The 17,522-nt window shown below is 40.3% G+C and overlaps 1 protein-coding gene across 2 annotated transcripts; it reads left to right on the top strand.

Moving 5' to 3' along the window:
* The first annotated feature begins 288 nt into the window (after positions 1–288).
* ACAT1 (acetyl-CoA acetyltransferase 1) lies at positions 289–16,228 on the top strand. 2 transcript variants are annotated; one of them, XM_009478153.2, is made up of 12 exons: positions 289–321; positions 1,409–1,456; positions 4,413–4,530; positions 5,488–5,583; positions 6,886–6,986; positions 9,485–9,628; positions 11,630–11,780; positions 12,346–12,441; positions 13,221–13,334; positions 13,731–13,795; positions 14,421–14,578; positions 15,901–16,228. In XM_009478153.2, the coding sequence occupies exons 4-12, from the start codon at positions 5,520–5,522 to the stop codon at positions 16,019–16,021; spliced, it is 1,014 nt and encodes a 337-aa protein (XP_009476428.2). In that variant the 5' UTR covers positions 289–321; positions 1,409–1,456; positions 4,413–4,530; positions 5,488–5,519; the 3' UTR covers positions 16,022–16,228. The 2 variants fall into 2 exon arrangements, with proteins under 2 accessions (XP_009476428.2, XP_075573930.1); XM_075717815.1 differs by lacking the exons at positions 289–321; positions 1,409–1,456; positions 4,413–4,530; positions 6,886–6,986 and having other exon boundaries at positions 5,494–5,583.
* The last annotated feature ends 1,294 nt before the right edge of the window (positions 16,229–17,522 follow it).

Genomic DNA, 17,522 nt, shown 5'->3' with positions numbered 1-17,522 from the left:
CCTGACCTGACCTGACGGGTGGGGGTGCCTGCTTTGCCTGGGGCGCTGGGGATCCTCTCACTGGGCTTGTAGAGAGCTGGGCTGGGAAGAAAAGGGCAGGTGAAGCATCCACGCTGCGCCGGATCGTATGTGGATTGGCCGTATTGTCATACGCAAAGCTGAAGGTTGTGTCTTACCAGCTGCAGAAAGTGTTTTTTTGTTTTGTTGTGGGGTTTTTTTTTTTTTTTAAATCCCTATAATTGACACAGAGCATGACCACTACTGGCAGATGCCAGTTACATGTAGAAGAGTATCGTCTGGTTTGTCCAATTTACTACAAAGGTAATCTTCAGGTGTGGCGCAGTAAGGGCTTGTTACTTTGCTGGGGTTCTTTTTGACACTAACCCTTAGTGTCAAAAGCCCTCTTACTAAAGCCCTGTAGGGACAGAATTCATTTTCAGAGAGGAGTTTAACTTAAACTTTCCACTGGGTATTACAACCTGAGCTAGGAAAAAAAAAAACCAAACTAATTGAAAAGCAGTCGGAAAAAAATCTGTCTTTTGTTAGTTGAAGGTTGTCAAAGAGAGACTAAATTCTCATATTGTGGACACAATACCAGAAGGCATTCGTTGCTATATAAAATTGATGGTGTTTTTGCAGTGTCCCTAAGTAGTTATTATTTTTAATCAGTATTTATTTAGCTCTTGCTCAGTAATGACCAGAAGTCTCCAGTATACTGAAATGTTGTCTAAGGAAATGGCTTAAACTTTTCATATTTTAAACCACTAATTGAAAGATAATTCTGTTAATATATGAAATAATACCTACAGATGTATCTTTACACTGATTAATTAGATTAAGCTAGTAGCTGGTGAATTAGCCTGCTCAGGTGATACCGTTTTTTACCTCTTTTTCTTTCTTGAGGGTTTTTTTTTTTTAGTATGTTGTTTTAGCATTCTGAATTCATTATCCTCATTTTGGTTCATGCAATGCCAATGAAATGAAGCTGTAGATACAAACTGCCACTGTTTAAGAGGCAGTGAAGTTAATGATAGCAATGAATGAACCGAAGTCCAGAGAAGCAGACAGAGGGACTAGTAAACTTTTTCAAGATAGCACCACTCGCTCCCTGGTTTAGACATATGTTATACATGTACGTAACAGACTTGGCCAAAATGAATTGGGCTTTGTTTTTAGAGAAGTAGCTGTTTATTTTTCAGAAAATACTTTATCACAGATGTTATGGTGAGACTGTGTACTAGACTACACTTTTTTTAAAAGGCATTTTATGGTTTTTAATTTAATATTTTTCCAGTGTTTCTGAGATACTATTTTTTAAAATAATGACTTAAATGAAAACAGTACATTACTGAAACATCATGGTATTGGCTTTCTCGATATGAAATTCTGAGAAGTTTCTTATTTTCAGGCTTTGAAGTATAGAAGCCGTGGCTATGCATCACAGCGTACTTTAAATGTAAGTACAAAGCACCATCGGACTGCAGTAAATCACTGTTTTAAATCTGTTTCTTAATCACTGAAGTTTTTTAAAAAGTTACCACAAAAAATCTGTGTTGTAGGCAATGTGACTTGTGCCCAAGTCACACCTTACTGCAAAATCTGGCATAAAAGTCAGATTTCCTTTTTTATTTTGTTTTGCTAGTTGTTAGGTAGTGTGGGACAAAATGGGTTAGAAATGTGTCAGCTAACTTAATGCAAGTATCTACCCCTTATTGGAAAATACAGATGCCAGCTAATCCCTCTGAGGTTATTTGGATGTTATCCTGCACCTTGCTGTTACAACGTAAAAGATGAGGACAAGTATGTTACAGTCACTGAAGTCAATCATGATGAAGAAGGGCTTACAGAAACAGACAGACTTGAGTTTTAAACAAGTGTAATTTGTCTTTTTTTTTTTGTTTAGATATTTTCTAGTGTTTTGTTTCTTTGCTTGTCTCTCTAAATAAAGAACTTGTGGTGAGACCTTGTAAAGCTTTGTGTCTAACTTCCACTGAAACCATCACAGGTGGAGGTATTCATTGCTTCTGGGGGCAGCCAGAGGTCTGAAATGTGCATCTTTTTGGTGCCAGGTCCTCATGCTACTCTCACAAGGTTAGCAGGTAGACATGTTGATGTAGTACTAAAACTAAGAGGCAAAAGAAGAGTAAGTCTGTTTTGAGGGGCTACTAGATATAGAGCTGAATGTCACACCATGTCTTAAACTACTGCTTATGCATTGTGCTGGGACCTGGGTGCTTTTGAATATCTCCAGGGATGGAGACTCCACAACCTTTGTGTGCAACCTGTTCCAGTGCTCGGTAACCCTCACAGTGAAGAAGTGTTTCCTCATGTTCAGAGGGAACCTCCTGTGTGTCTGTTTGTGCCCATTGCCCCTGGTCCTGTGCCTGGGCACCACTGAAGAGAGCCTGGATCTGTCCCTTTTGCTCTCTCCCTTCAGTTATTAGGATGAGGTCCCCCTGAACCTTCTCTTCTCCAGGCTGGGCAGTCCCAGCTTTCTCAGTGTTCCTTTGTATGTGAGATGCTCCAGTCCCTTAATCATCTTTATGGCCCTTCGCTGGACTCTCTCCAGCATGTCCATGTCTCTCTTGTACTGGGGAGCCCAGAACTGGATACAGCACTCCAGGTGTGGCCTCACCAGTGCTGAGTAAAGGGGAAGGATCACCTCCCTTGACCTGCTGCCAATACTATCTAATGCAGCCCGGGATTCCACTTGCCTTCTTTGCCCCAAGGGCATGTTGCTGGCTCATGTTCAACCTGGTGTCCACCAGGACCCCCAGTGCCTGTCCTGCAAAGCTGCTTTCCAGCTGTGTGTCCCCCAGCATGTCATGGTGGCTGGGGTTGTTCCTCCCCAGATGCAGGACTTGCACTTGTTGAACTTCATGAGGTTCCTGTCAGCCCACTTCTCCAGCCTGTCAAGGTCCCTCTGGATGGCAGCATGACCCCCTGGCACATCAGCCACTCCTCCCAGTTTGGTGTCACCAGCAAACTTGCTGAGGGTACACTCTGCCCCATCATCCAGATCACTGAATGATGTTAAACAGGACTGGACCCAGTATTGACTCCTGGGGTACACCACTAGTTAGTGGCCTCCAACCAGACTGCCTGCCACTGATCACCACCCTCTGGGCCTGGCCATTCAGCCGGTTTTCAGTCCACCTCACTGTTCATTCAGCCCATACATCAACAGCTTCTCTGTGAAGATCTTACAGGAGGCAGTGTTGAAAGCCTTATCAAAGTCTAGTCAGACATTGTCTGCTGCTCTCCTTGCATCTACCAAGCCAATCATTTCACTGTAGAAGGTTATCAGGTTGGTTGAGCATGACTTCCCCTTGGTGAATCCATGCTGATGACTCCTGATGATTTTCTCATTGTTCGGAGTGACGTTTGCTTTCCTCCAGTCCTCAGGCACCTCTCACAATTGCTGTGACTGTTCCAAGATTATTGAGAGTGACCTTACAAAGACATCTGCCAGCTCCCTCAGCACTCGTGGGTGCATCGCAGCAGGGTGTATGGATTTATGTATGTCTAGTTTGCTTAAGTATTCCCTGACCTGATCCTCTTGTACATCTTCCTTGCTCTAAACTTCCCCTCTGGGGCCTGGGATTCCTGAAGGCCAGTCTTACTACTGAAGACTGAGGCAAAGAGAGCATTTAGTACCTCAGCCTTTTCCATGTCCTGTGTCACCAAGTTCCCTGCCCTGTTCAGCAGCAGGCTCCCATTTTCCCTAGACTTCCTTTTGCCTCCTAGGTGTTTTTGGAAGTCCTTCTTGTTGCCTTTGACATTCCTTGCCAGATTCAGTTCCACTTGGGCTTTGGCTTTCGTAACCTTGTCACTGCATGCTCAGACAGTGTCTCCCAGGTTCCCTGTCCCTAGTTCAACCTTCTGTATGCTTCCTTTTCATGTATGAATTCTGGTCATCCATGCAGATCTCCTGGCATTTTTACCTGTCTTCCTGCTTGTTGGAATGGACTGCTTTTGAGCTTGGAGCGGGTAATCCTCAGACACTAACCAGCTTGCTTTGACTCATCCTCCCTCCAGAGCCTTGGGACTCTTTCAAGCATCATCCATCCCAAGGCTGAGCTCAGTGCACTCACATGAAGGGTACCCCCCTCCTTGTCTCCTTGGGCTGTCCTTCTGAAGAGCCCGTATCCATCCATGGCAGCACTCCAGCCATGGGAGCCATCCCACCACAGCTTTGTGATCCCAACAAGATTGTAGTCCTGCAACTGCACACTGATCTCTAATTCTTCATGTTTATTCCCCATGCTGCATACATTAATATAGTGCTCCGAAACACTTGCACGGTAAAAAGGAAGCTGTGACATGAATGAAGAAGTGGATAAATTTTAAAAATGCTGGTATATGTGTGCATGTGTGAGACTGTGACTTTTACTCCGTGCTTCTCCTCTTAGGAGGTGGTGATAGCAAGTGCTGTAAGGACACCGATTGGATCTTTTCAAGGATCTCTTTCATCATTGCCAGCCACTAAACTTGGTTCCATTGCAATTAAGGGAGCAATTGACAGAGCAGGTATATGTAAATATTTTTTCTGTGACAAAGAAAACATCAATTGGCTCAGAACAGTATTAGTCTTTGTCTTTTAAGTTGCCTGGTAAACAAAAGATCCCGTGTGTTTTTTGCTGCTGTGGCACTCTTAAGTCTTTATCCACAAACAGTATTTAAGTAAAGTTGACTGTTGGGCTTTGTTTCAATCCGAATTAAGTTAAGTCCTGCTTCTATGAGCAGAATATTACTTGGGGATATCTGTGCTAATCCAAATCCAATTGAACATGCTAATTGTTTTTCTGGGGTGAGGTTTTATGACACACCTAAGCTGATGCAAAGGCTACTTGTTGCTGAAACCAGTGGCCCTTCCTTTCCTTGCCCATTTCTTACATGGGTACTTATGCTTGTAGGACACCCTTGTGAGTCTATTGATGGATTCAAATTAGCAAAAAAGTCTTTTGGGGGGGGGGAGGGGGGTTAACTTGCTACAAATTTTGCTTCTTGAAACAGCATATTACAAGAACTTGATCAGCAGGGCTGTTGCAAGCGATGCAGCGGGAGAGCAGGCCTCTTCCCTCTGGTGGTAGCTAGCTGTGGCCTTGGCTCACCCCTGTTAAACAAACAAACAAAACTGTTTCTTTAGACATAATTGTGGCAGGTAGAAAGTTTTGTGCATTTAACCATCCATGGAAATTGAGCTTCGCGGTGACTAGTGAGACTTGGAAATGTTTGCTTTAGGTAGCTAACCAGCTTGTTCTGCAGGGTAACAAGGGAATTCTGTTCTGTGGGGGTCGTCATGTTCCATGAGTGTGAGAGTAGAAGTCTGGGATGCACCCAGCAGCGGCCTGTGTGCTGCTTTTGGCACACAGGTTGGACATGGCATGTTTCATCAGTCTCTGATAGGAAACTTCAGTGGGAAGGTTCATAAAAGTTACATCTTCTGTGCAAAGAATACTGAATCAAACCAATTTTGTTTTATAGGTATCCCTGCAGAAGAAGTGAAAGAAGCGTATATGGGTAATGTCTTGCAGGCTGGACAAGGACAAGCTCCAGCAAGACAAGCAGTCCTGGGTGCAGGTATTAATTCTCTTGATTCTGAGGTTAAAGGTTTTCTCTCTTTATGCAGACAGTGTAGATTATTGAGCTAGGAGTTAAAGCAGAGTGGTGCCCAGCCTTTTGTCAAGACAGTCTGCGTGTGCTTTTTTTTCCCCATGGTGGGCGAAGGGTGTATGTTGTACCCATGTAACTGGGCCTAACTGCGTCCTCAGGAATCAGTTTTCATCTGCACAATGGATACTACTGCCTACGGTCTTTGCACACCTGGAGAAGACGATATTGGAGACCAGGCTGCTACTTCCAGAGCACTTCACACTAACGATGGATGCTGCTCTTTGAATCTTTCATGAAACAGACTTTTTTTTCTTCTATGTATCATTACTCTTAAGCCTTACTGGATTAAGGGATCAGTGAGTTTCCATGAACTGCAGATATGTCATTACACTCATCTTCCCATGGAGTCTGGAGCTGTCACTGGAAGGATTCACTCTATAACATTAACTGCAGCACAAATGTTATTGGGGTGCAGGAATTATTTTCTTCTCCCTTTTGCTGTAGGGATGGGATTCCATACCTTAGCATGATGCTAGGAAAGTCTGTGGGTCAGGGAAGAACTGGATACGTTCTTGGCTCTGTCCCTGTACTTTTTTGCTTCCATGTGAGGCAAAGGGATGAATGTGGCTCTCTTCTTTCCCCTGGCTTGTTTCCCCATCTCACTGCTGGTGTGGAGGTGATGTGCTGGTAGCTGAGCCACAATGCTAGAGAGCAAGCCCAGGGTAGAGGCAGTGATGCAGTGGTGTTGAGCCAAACTGCACGCAGCAGAGCTCAAAGCTATTGCCATGAAACACTCAATAATAACTCAGTAATAACCACGTGAATGACACTGACACCTAGCACTTCTGGTCTTGTTCAGTATTGCTTGTGTTTAGAGTCCCTGTACTTCTGGGGTTTGTCTTGTTGCTGGCTGCTGAATTCTACAGCTTGTTTATGCATTTTCAACCTTGAATGTTTCTTAGAGGCAGGCACTGGGTTGTCAGGAGGGGGAATAGTTCTGGAGTCGCTTCTCTGATCTTCTGTCTCTGATTCCTCGTTTGCTTGCTCCCTTATCACAGGTCTGTTGTCTGGAGGGACAAGAAGAGTTTCCAAGAAGGATAGCAGCTAGGAGTGAGGGTGGATAAATTGCCCTGGCAGGCTAAACAGTGCAAGCTGGACATCCTGGGCTTAGATAAAAATTAGTCCCATATGAAATATTGCTGAAACACAAGTAAAGTGTTAGTCTACCCTTTAAGTAATAGAGTTGTTTGTACAACTTCTTTGACTCAGGTCTGCCAGTCTGCACTCCCACTACAACTGTCAATAAAGTCTGTGCTTCAGGAATGAAATCGATCATGATGGCAGCACAAAGCCTGATGTGTGGGAGTCAGGTATGTGAATTTTAGTGCTGTTTTATGGAAAAAACACACAACAAATGTTGTAGATCCTGTCCTACCACTGACTGTGCTCTTTGATTTGGAACTGTGTTTTGACTTGGGATAATAAAGCTGATTAGTGAGGTTTTGCTTTGCTTATGCAACCTTAATTTTATAGTCACTTAAGTGTGTTTTGGTTTAAAACAGGAAAAAAAGTAAGTATTATAGTTCAGAAATTGTCAGATGTGTTTTTAGAACTGAGCAAATAAGGTGGATTGGTTTTTTGGGGGTGTTTACATCCTGTTCCTACTGCTCTTCCCCCACCCCACCCCCAAAAAATAATTAAGGGAATTTTCAAGCTTTCTGGTTTGAAAAATTGAAGAAATTTTTATAGACTTAGTTTTTACTGAAACACATTTAATCTTGACTTTCAGACACTTTAAACACTTAAATGAATTAAATACACATGTTAAATCAATGTTCTTTTCCAAGCACATTGAAGATGTTTCAGGCTTTTTTTACTGTTTTAGAAAAAGCGGAATCTATTGTTGCTGAATAAGCGTTTTCATTGAAGAGAGCTTGATGGAGGGGAATTGCTCATCTCTGTCAGCTGTGTTCTAAGATTCTCTGTACAATGGGGAAAATAGTATTACTGAATGGGAGGATGGGAGAATACACCATCTTCAGCAAGCTGTTAAATGTTATGCAGCAAAGAATATGGGAGAAGTGTGAATGCGAAGAAAGACATTTCAAGTTTATTTTTAATTCCATACTCAAAGCATTTTGGCAACATCTCCCCTTCTCTGGAGTGAAAATATTGTCAGTTCAATATATATTTCTGGTTTACAAAGTAAGTGGCTCATTAGTGAGAAATATACTTACTATTCTTCCTTTTTTTTTTTTTTTTTAGAACAAAAGTAAAATATTTAAGTTTTGTTGTCTCTTCTGTGAAAATAACAGTATAGCTGAGTTAAGCAACTACTTATTGCTTTGGCCTTGCTCTGCAGAGGATGGCACTTTGTCCAGTGCCTGCTGAAGTCAGTGGAAGTCTTGTAACTGGACTTTGAACCAGGCCCAGCGTGTCTGTGTAAACAGCTACATTTGGATTTAGTAATTTACATGCAATGACCTCATGAGAGTGGTTGTGCATTTGGCTGGTTTGACAGATGCAGGCCATGAGCTCTGAAGAGAACTGGGGTTTTCAACTGAGCTAATGGTACATGCTGTGCTGCCAGTCTCAGCAAAAGCCCAGACTCAGCCAGTTATTAGTCTCTTAGAGCTATAAATTTTGGGTTTTTTTGTTTTTCCTGGCTGCAGACTGTGAGGTATCTGTGGTATGAAACTCATGGATGGTTCCCAGTGGCTTGAGTCAGTGTACCTCATTGTATAAACAATTGTATTAACTCTGTCTCCACGTCTTTTACTTTATGGAATCGAAATGCCAGGGACTCTTGTTCCTCTGATGTCTTGCTGCTTCCATATCTCAACTGCCTTTCTGATTTATCTGCCTTCCTAGTTTGTCTCCAGCCTTCTTTCTTTCCATTGTTACTTCACGTCACTGTTCCTGGATCTAGTTCATAATCTGTTCTGAACCAAACCATTATTTCTCTGAGTCTTTAAAGAAACCAAAAAAGCTTTCATCTTTTTTTTTTATTGCTGTTTTGATGTAAAAACTTTTTGAATTAATGTATTAACAGCACTATTGAACTCTCGAAGACTCATGCTGCTGTGTATATTTCTTATATTTATCCATATTTCAAGTATGCCATTAAACATAACTGTGTCTGCTGTTCACATCCTGAGATCCTAGGGATTTTGGGGGTGTAGCCTGATGAACAGTAGGTATACTTATGCTCCTTAGAGCTTTGCTGTTTGAAGGTTTTCGGTTTATTTGCTTTGTCTCAGCTTCAAAAGTATACTAATTTAGAAATGCCTATAATGATTCAGCTTAATTCAAGTTCAGTAATCATTAATTATTAACATGTCTCTTTTTTTTGGGCCTTTTCAGATGATAAAACCATATTATAAGTCATCTCTCTTTACATAGTAAGATGAAACAATATTATGTAAAACTGCAGGTACTTGTAAATCTCTGTCTCTTCTTATTGGCCTCCTAGATGCTGACTGTTGCTTGTTCCATAGGGATATGGAGCTGCAAGTGAAGAACAAAAATGAGAAATTTATAGAAAAAGAAGCTGTTTAAAGTAAAATTTCTAATTTGATCTCGGAAGCTTTTGTAGTAAAAGTGCAAGAGACTGACATGGCTCTTGGAGCTTTCTAAAACTGCATACAAGACAAAAGTCCAGTTGTTCTATCAGGATGGATTAACTGTCTTCAGCTGTTGTTCCTGCTGTTTGCTTTTTGAATGCATAAAGATTTTTTTCCCTCTTTTTCTAAGCCTGCTCAGAAATAGAAAGTGTCCATGCTTAAGCTTTTGCTAATATTTGTTCCTACAAGAAGTTATAGAGAACACACTGCGTTATTAATAATTTTAACTTGTTTCCTTTGAGCAGGATGTAATGGTTGCTGGCGGAATGGAGAGCATGTCTAATGTTCCCTATACGATGAGCAGAGGATCAACGCCTTACGGAGGCGTAAAGCTGGAAGACCTGATAGTAAAAGATGGGCTGACAGATGTTTATAACCATATCCATATGGTAAATATTCCTGTGCAGTACTAAAGTATCAACCGTAGACCTGATCATAGAATCATAGAATTGTTTAGGTTGGAAAAGACCTTTAAGATCATCCAGTCCAACCATTAACCTACACTACCAAGTCTACTCTAAGCCAATCAAGGCTAGACTAGACTAAACCATGTCCCCAAGTGCCACATCTACCCGTTTTTTGAACACTTCCAGGGATGGGGACTCCACCACTGCTCTGGGCAGCCTGTTCCAATTCTTGACCACCCTTTCCATAAAGAAATTTTTCCTAATTTCCAACCTAAACCTCCCCTGGCGCAGCTTGAGCCCATTTCCTCTTGTCCTATCGCTAACTACGTGGGAGAAGAGCCCAACACCCACCTCACTACAACCTCCTTTCAGGTAGTTGTAGAGAGCGATAAGGTCTCCCCTCAGCCTCCTCTTCTCCAGACTAAATGCAGCTGATGCAGCTTTGAAGAGCTCACTTATAATTATTATGAAACTGCTTCATCTAGCAAACCTAGAAATGAGGAATAACATTAATGGAGGAGGAAAAAGTCTTCCATTTCCAGGCTTCCTGTAGTAAATGTAATCGAGGGGCTAGGCAGAAGACCAAAACAGAATAGCAAATTGTGTGTTAATATTTATCTGTCTCTGATTGAAGTCTGAATAGCCTAGAGCAGGGATTGAAAAAAAAAAAAAAAAACAAACCCAAACCAATTCTGGTACTGCTAGATTGCCTTTGCTCTGTCTGTGGGAGGGAGTAATCAAGTTCTTGATGTCTCTGAGGGCACATGCTCTGTACGGTTCAGCAGGCTCTCATGTTTATTTTCCCTCCCCCAATGTACATATCTCCTATCTTCTGTTGGAAGGTTTGAGTCAGTTGATATGCTTACTCATCAGCATGGTAACTTAAATTGGACAAACAACTGCAAACCTAGGATGGGTTTGGAAAACAACTGATATGAAGATAGTGAAGAACAAGCATCAGGGAAAAACAGTTTGAAAAGAGAATGACTACTTTCAGTTTACAAATATTTCTGACCTTTGCCTACGGTAATCCACAGTTGCAGGGCGTTATTGATTGATCAGTTAGTGTTCTTGCTGGTGGACAGGAAAATGGCATGAAGAGTATTCTACTGTATGTGATCTATATATTTGACACGGACCTCACTGCTTCTGTGTGTGATTTATTCTTTTTTTTCTTTTTTAAATTCTTTAACTGCATAGAAGTGAACTTGCTTGTCTGAAGAACTGGAGGAACACAGTACTAAGGAGTTTTGTGTTGATTTGTTGAGTTTTCTACAGAAATGAGAGGTGGAACAAAACCTGTTTAAAAACAAATCTTTCAGGTTGACTAAATGAATATACCTTTTTTTTTTTTCTGGTCACCAGATGTTTAGACAGTATTGGTAATGAATTATGATTGTATGATTATGATTGACCTATATATAAAATGATTTGTTTCATTCTACTTCTTTCATTCCAGTTATTAGACAAAAGGTATAAATACTTTTATTTGTACAGTTTCTAGAGTATCAGATCCCTCCTGAAGGCTAAATAAGCTCTGTGTGTTGACCTGTCCTTGTATCCTTTCGAATAGACAAGCTAACAGTGGAATGAACACTAGTAAGATGATGTGAATGTACTGTTCTGTGGCTGAACAATGATCTTCAGTCTCTGAAGACATCAACCCTAAGCACTTTAAAACTTTTGCATGCAGTTTTTTAACATAAAAAAAAAAAAGCCTCGTAATAAATGTTCCTTCATGGCTTTAATAATCTGGATCCAGAAAACGTTTGCTAAATCCAAAATTCATATTCCAAAACCAGAAGTTACTATTTGATCGTGACTGTGTAAATTAGAAATGGACACCAAATATTAGTCACAATTGATTGGAAATCTGCTGGTTGAGTTTTTTCAGCTACATTTGTAGAAATCTCCATAAATATCTCTATGAAAATCTCCACATCTCCAGAAATACCAAACCTAACGTGCCTGGTTTTCTCCCAGGGCAACTGTGCTGAGAATACTGCAAAGAAGTTTACTATTTCACGAGAGGAACAAGACACTTACGCCATAGGCTCTTACACTAAGAGCAAAACAGCCTGGGATTCAGGAGTATTGAAAAATGAAATAGTTCCTGTCACTGTTTCACCAAAAGGTATTATGGAAAGGTGTGATAAAATGAATGGCATTTCTCATTGAAAGCTGTAACATTGCCTGTGTTCAGTGCAAATTGTGTTGTTTGAACACGCAGACATCAGGAACACTTATTTTAGATTAGCTAAGAATTTTCTGCTACGCACTTTCTGGTGAACAGCAGTCAGCGACCTATGATCTGCTTTTGTTTTCTTGATTTTTCTTTAATGTTACATACCATATCTTCCTTTTTTACGTAAATGGAAGACTAGCTATTGAATTTAGCTAGTATGGCTTGAGGACGTCTGTGTTTTAATTTCCCTATTAATTACCTTAAATATATGTTCTCTGTCCTTTTCATTCAGCCACCAGGAAGTATAAATGGATTTGCTCTAAGTTGGATTAAGGAATTTTTTTTTTTTCCAGTTTTTGTAAGCACAGTTCTTAACATGCATTTTACATACATCTGCATTTTTTTTTAATGGAAGTAAGTTGTTTAAATAAGGCAGCATTTAATCCAAGTGCTGTGTTAGAATGTCTTAAAAATGGACTGTACTATAAAATACTAAACCAAATCTGAATTTCAGGAAAGCCAGATACAGAAGTGAAAGAAGACGAAGAATACAAACGTGTTGATTTTAGTAAAGTTCCAAAGTTGAAAGCTGTTTTCCAAAAAGAAAATGGTAAATATTGTTAAATTAACTGCTTAATTTTCTACCAAGTGCAAGGATGATGTGGTGCTTAGGGACACGGTCTAGTGGTGGACTTGGCAGTGCTAGGTTAACGGTTGGACTTGATGATCTTAAAGATCTTTTCCAACCTAAACGATTCTATTATACTTTGTTATAGTGAAGAGTACTGTTCACAAGAGCTTGAATGCCCAACAATAGTCCATTAACTTTTAAATGTCTGCTGAGATAAAGAAACATGCTTCACGACAGCATGAACTGGCTTGGATTAAAAGATGGTCCAAGAACCTTAAGCCAGTGAAAACCTCCGTTTTGGACATTTACTTTAAAAAGAATGAAACAGACTGGGTTCAATTTAGCTATTGCCTTGGTCTCCACCAAGCATACGCTCTTCTTTCAGGGGGAGCTGGAGTGCCTTTACGTAGTTACCTGTTACCTCCCTGAATCTGTAATTGATACATACTTCTTGCTAAATCAAAGTTGCCGCCCATTCACAACCCTTTGGAATTCTGTGTTAATGCCAGCAATGCGGCTGACGTGGAAGCATGATCTAAACCGCCACTTGGATAAAGATCCGAATACGTGTGGTTGTACTTGTTCAATCAAACTGATTTAAAAAAACAACTCATTTTTAGTTAACTGAGCGTCACAGATACCACCGTATTGTTGAGACCTTATGTTCAAGGGCCTAAGGTAAAAAAACCCATTAACAGGATATACCTGAGCTATATCACGCTTTCCCCTCTTTTTAAACAATGCTTTACCTTTTCTAGGAACTGTTACAGCTGCTAATGCCAGTACTCTGAATGATGGAGCAGCTGCTTTGGTTCTGATGACTACAGAGGCAGCCAAAAGACTGAACGTCAAACCATTGGCACGGATAGTAGGTAAGATTTTTCTTTGCTTATCCTTGAGTACAGTCCTGGAAAATACTCCCATAGTATGCTCTCAGACTAAGACTTTGGCCAGTTATCTGACGTTCATGGGACAGAAAAGGTGAGCCCTTAGGCATCATGGCTGCATCTTCTCAGTACAGTCCTTGAAATTTCAAGTGTCATACCAGCAGGCTTTTGATCCTAAACAGAGTTTTCTATATGGACTAATATTAAAAATACAAAAACGTTGTTATGTGGCTCACTTAAGGCACTAAACTTTAGATGTATCTATTTCATGGACCGTTACATTCAGAATTTTTCTATCTTGGCTGGGTTTGCTGCTTGCGTGAATAAAAAACAGGTATGGTAAAAACAAAAGGTCTTTAAACAGCTTTTGTGATTTTACAGCGTTTGCAGATGCTGCTGTTGATCCCATTGACTTCCCAATTGCACCTGCACATGCTGTTCCCAAGGTAGGAATAAAACAGTGATTTTTTGAAAAAAACCCCAACTTCCCTAGCGTTGGATCGTTGGTTCACCCTCAATGGATCTTCCTGTAATTAAGATCAAAATTATACTCACATCATAAATACAAAGAACGCATGTTTTTCAGAGGATCAAGGCTAGAATGCAGATCTTCAGAGTAACAAGAGTTCTCACACCTATTTTGAAAGAGAATATTGTTTTATACTGCTTTCACCACCTTTGGGCTTGTTTACATTTTTGAAGCTTTGCAGCTAGTATGGCTAAAAAGCAAAATAAATACGGTTATACAAGTATAGACTAGTTCAAAAAGGAGCTGGAGACAAGTGTATGGTGTGAGGCAATACGTATCGGTTTAAATGTACTTACTGTAGTAGCAGTCTTACTGTAAGTGTGATGAAAACGTATTCTTGGCATAGGGTACTCTCCACTTCTTCTTTTGTGAAAACTCAAGTTTGTGCTTCATTGCCTCGATTTTGCTTTTTTCCCATCTGACAAAGAGGTTCCGAAATGTGAACCTGAATCAGACTGTGGGCAGCCTGAGTCACCGACTTCAAAATAGACCTAATTACTTCTATAATTAGCTTTCTAATTTTTTCTTATTATTATTTCTAGATACTAAGTGAGACAGGCCTGAAAAAAGAAGATATTGCAATGTGGGAAATCAATGAAGCGTTCAGTGTTGTGGTGCTGGCCAATATTAAAATGCTGGGTATCGATCCACAAAAAGTAAATATTAACGGAGGTGCCGTCTCTCTTGGACATCCAATAGGGTAAGTAAAATAAGCACTGGTTGTCGTTTTGCACAATGGCATTGTTTTCTAGACATGCTGCTAACAATTTACCTTTATTCTCAAATTTAATGCAAGTAGGAAGGGTGATAGAAATTTGCTGTCAAGTACATAATGACTCAGTTCAGGTGTTAAATTTCAGGGTACCTTGAAAAGAGCCTGATCACATTTTTCTCTTCACAGTTAGTTACCACCTACTTTTATAAAGAGCTTGCTTGTTACCATAGCTGTATGCATCTATGAAGTATTAAAACCAAATCACTGTTAACATGACTGAATAAACAGTAATAATTAATCAAGTAGTTAAGCTAATAAAATTTACAGGTAAACTTCCGAAAATAGTGAAGGGCATGGTACAGGGACTTTTATTTTTCTTACATAAGCAAAGTGAAATTCCAGGTCTTGTCAAAGCATTTTTGGTGGTGAATCCAAAAGTCTCCAAGCACCCAACGCAGCAGCCAGGGATTGTCTGGGGGATGGTGGTGGGTCTTTTGTTTGAAGTTCTGTCCTCTGGTTAGAGGACTCGGACCACCTGCTGTGCTCCCCGACAGCTGTAACTTACTCATGACTTAAGTATATCCCATTAATCCTCCCTAAGGGTGATAGTCTTGCAAGGTCCAGGTCTATGAGGAAAAACCCATTTCAAAACATCTAAGTAAATGCAGACATGAAGTAACTGTGTTGTACATCAGGAACAAGTACTTCACGGTTCATAAAAAGCACTACTCAAGGCATAATCCTGCAATACGTGCTGACATCTCTGTTGCAGTATCAGCTGCTTCTGATAAGGGAATATGGGGTTTTTTTGGTCTTAAAAGTTAATTTTGACAGTCTGATGACAGAACTTAAATGTCTGATTTTGCACATTAGGTGGACCAAAGTAGCATACTGCAGTATGTCAAGTTGTAAGCAAATAAGAAATGGTTTGAAATTCATCATGACTATGGATTTGGTTTCTGTGGTAGATCTGCTACCTTGTTTGAAAGACCTTTGCTACATGTAGAGATACTTTTCATATACAGACTGACTTAGAGTCAGTTTCCTTTTCCGGAAGAAGCTTTGCATAAAGGTGGGGGTTTTGTTTGTGTATGTATAAGAAGCTTGCTGCTTGTCAAGTACTGTAGCTAGAGAAAAATAACCTGTATTGCATCTAAATGTAGATGAAAGGGTTTGTTTGGTCTTTTTGTTGGGTTTTTTTTTTCCCCTCCAGTGAATCAGTACTACATTCTGCCAACTATCCTGTGTGGGTCAAATTAAGAATTTCCTTTAAACTAAGCTATATACATTTTTCTTCTTTTATTTAGCATGTCTGGAGCAAGAATTGTTGTTCACATGGCCCATGCGTTGAAACAAGGACAATATGGTCTGGCAGGAATTTGCAACGGGGGAGGAGGTGCTTCTGCAATATTGATTGAGAAGTTGTAGGCCCAAATGGTGTTGGAAGCAAAGCCTTAAATGCTCTCTGATCAAAATGATGAATGGTACCTGTTACACCTTATTTATCAGTAAGTGGATGAATTCATTAGTTGCTATTCTATAATTTCTCAAAACATCGTTGATTATTGATAGAGCTAACTGGGCTTTTATTACTTTGAGTTAGTGCAAGTTTTTATACAGTACAAATAAAAAATGTCAAATTATGATAATGTCTTGAGACTGACAATAAAGAATGTTTGTTAACTGTGGCTCCTCTGTCACTGACATATGAATTCTCTTGGTAACTTGCACAGTGCTGCTACTAGAAGCAGCTAGTTTTACAGTTTTGTTGCTTAACTTTCCTTACTACTAAGTGATTTTCATGAAAAAAATAACTTTACTCAAAGGTCTGTTTTCTACTGTTGTATACCTCGAAGCCAGGTCAAATGCAAAAACGGGGTCTGCTGTAGCATGCACTCACCCTGGCTTGGGGTGTAGTATCAAAGCACCCTTGAGGAGATGGTGTTGTAACTTACACATGCAAGTACTAATGTGGCCTCAGAATCCTACTGCTCCCTTTTTGTTCATTTAGACCTCTGTAATGTACAGTTTTGTCAATATGCTTCTAAGCAGAGGCGGCTTCAGGACCCGTTCCCGATACTGCTTCTTCGCTAAGAGCTGCCCAATACCTGGCTGTGCTCTTGAAGGCACCGTTCAGGCTTCAGGAGTACAGGGTTAAGCATTCCTACTGCAAGCAGGGGGAGACGGGAAAGTACTTGCCTGGAATGAATCTTGGTCACGACTTCAGGGAGAAGTTCATGCAGTTTCTTCAGCAGGCTTTTTACCAGAGGGCAAAACCTGGCTCTTTCACCAGTACAAAGCCTATTCCCCCCTCATCCTTGTCACGAGCGACAAACATAGAAACTTAAAAGTGTTCATAGCTGGGATTTAGGACAATTGCTTTCTTATTTTGGTATTAACTTCAACAGGAAGTCATCTTTACCCACAGATTATCCTTGCATTTTCCCCCGTAAAGTAGGGGGAATAAATACTTTGGTTGGGATGTAGTGGGATCTGGTTTTTCTGTGAAGGAATGTACTTGTAGAGGTAGCAAATGAACAGTGTGGTTTAAATGCTGCACACAAAGAAAATCAACCTTCATTCATGCTCTGGCACCTGTTCTTCTAAAAAATATTTGCCATATGGCAGCAGCTTGGAACTGAAGACACTTCTTCCTTTGAAAGTGTAAGTGAACTGATAATTCACGTCTTTAGTATTACCAGATCACCTCAACTGAAAAAGAAAGACTATGGTGGATACTGGCTGTCCCATGGAAGAGCTACACTATGTCTCAAGTAAATAGCAAGTGTATTTAAAAATACCACATATCAACTGTCAGAATACATAAAATGCCACTATGTAGCAAAGAGACAATTGTTTAGTAATTGCTGCTATTACAACTTAGTGTTTAATACTGAACTCCTCGTCTTCAAAAATGACCGATCAACAT

The sequence above is a fragment of the Pelecanus crispus genome, chromosome 1 (assembly GCF_030463565.1).
Source record: "Pelecanus crispus isolate bPelCri1 chromosome 1, bPelCri1.pri, whole genome shotgun sequence".
NCBI lineage: Eukaryota > Metazoa > Chordata > Aves > Pelecaniformes > Pelecanidae > Pelecanus > Pelecanus crispus.
Note: the sequence above shows the minus strand (reverse complement) of the source record. Positions and strands in the feature narration are given on the sequence as shown.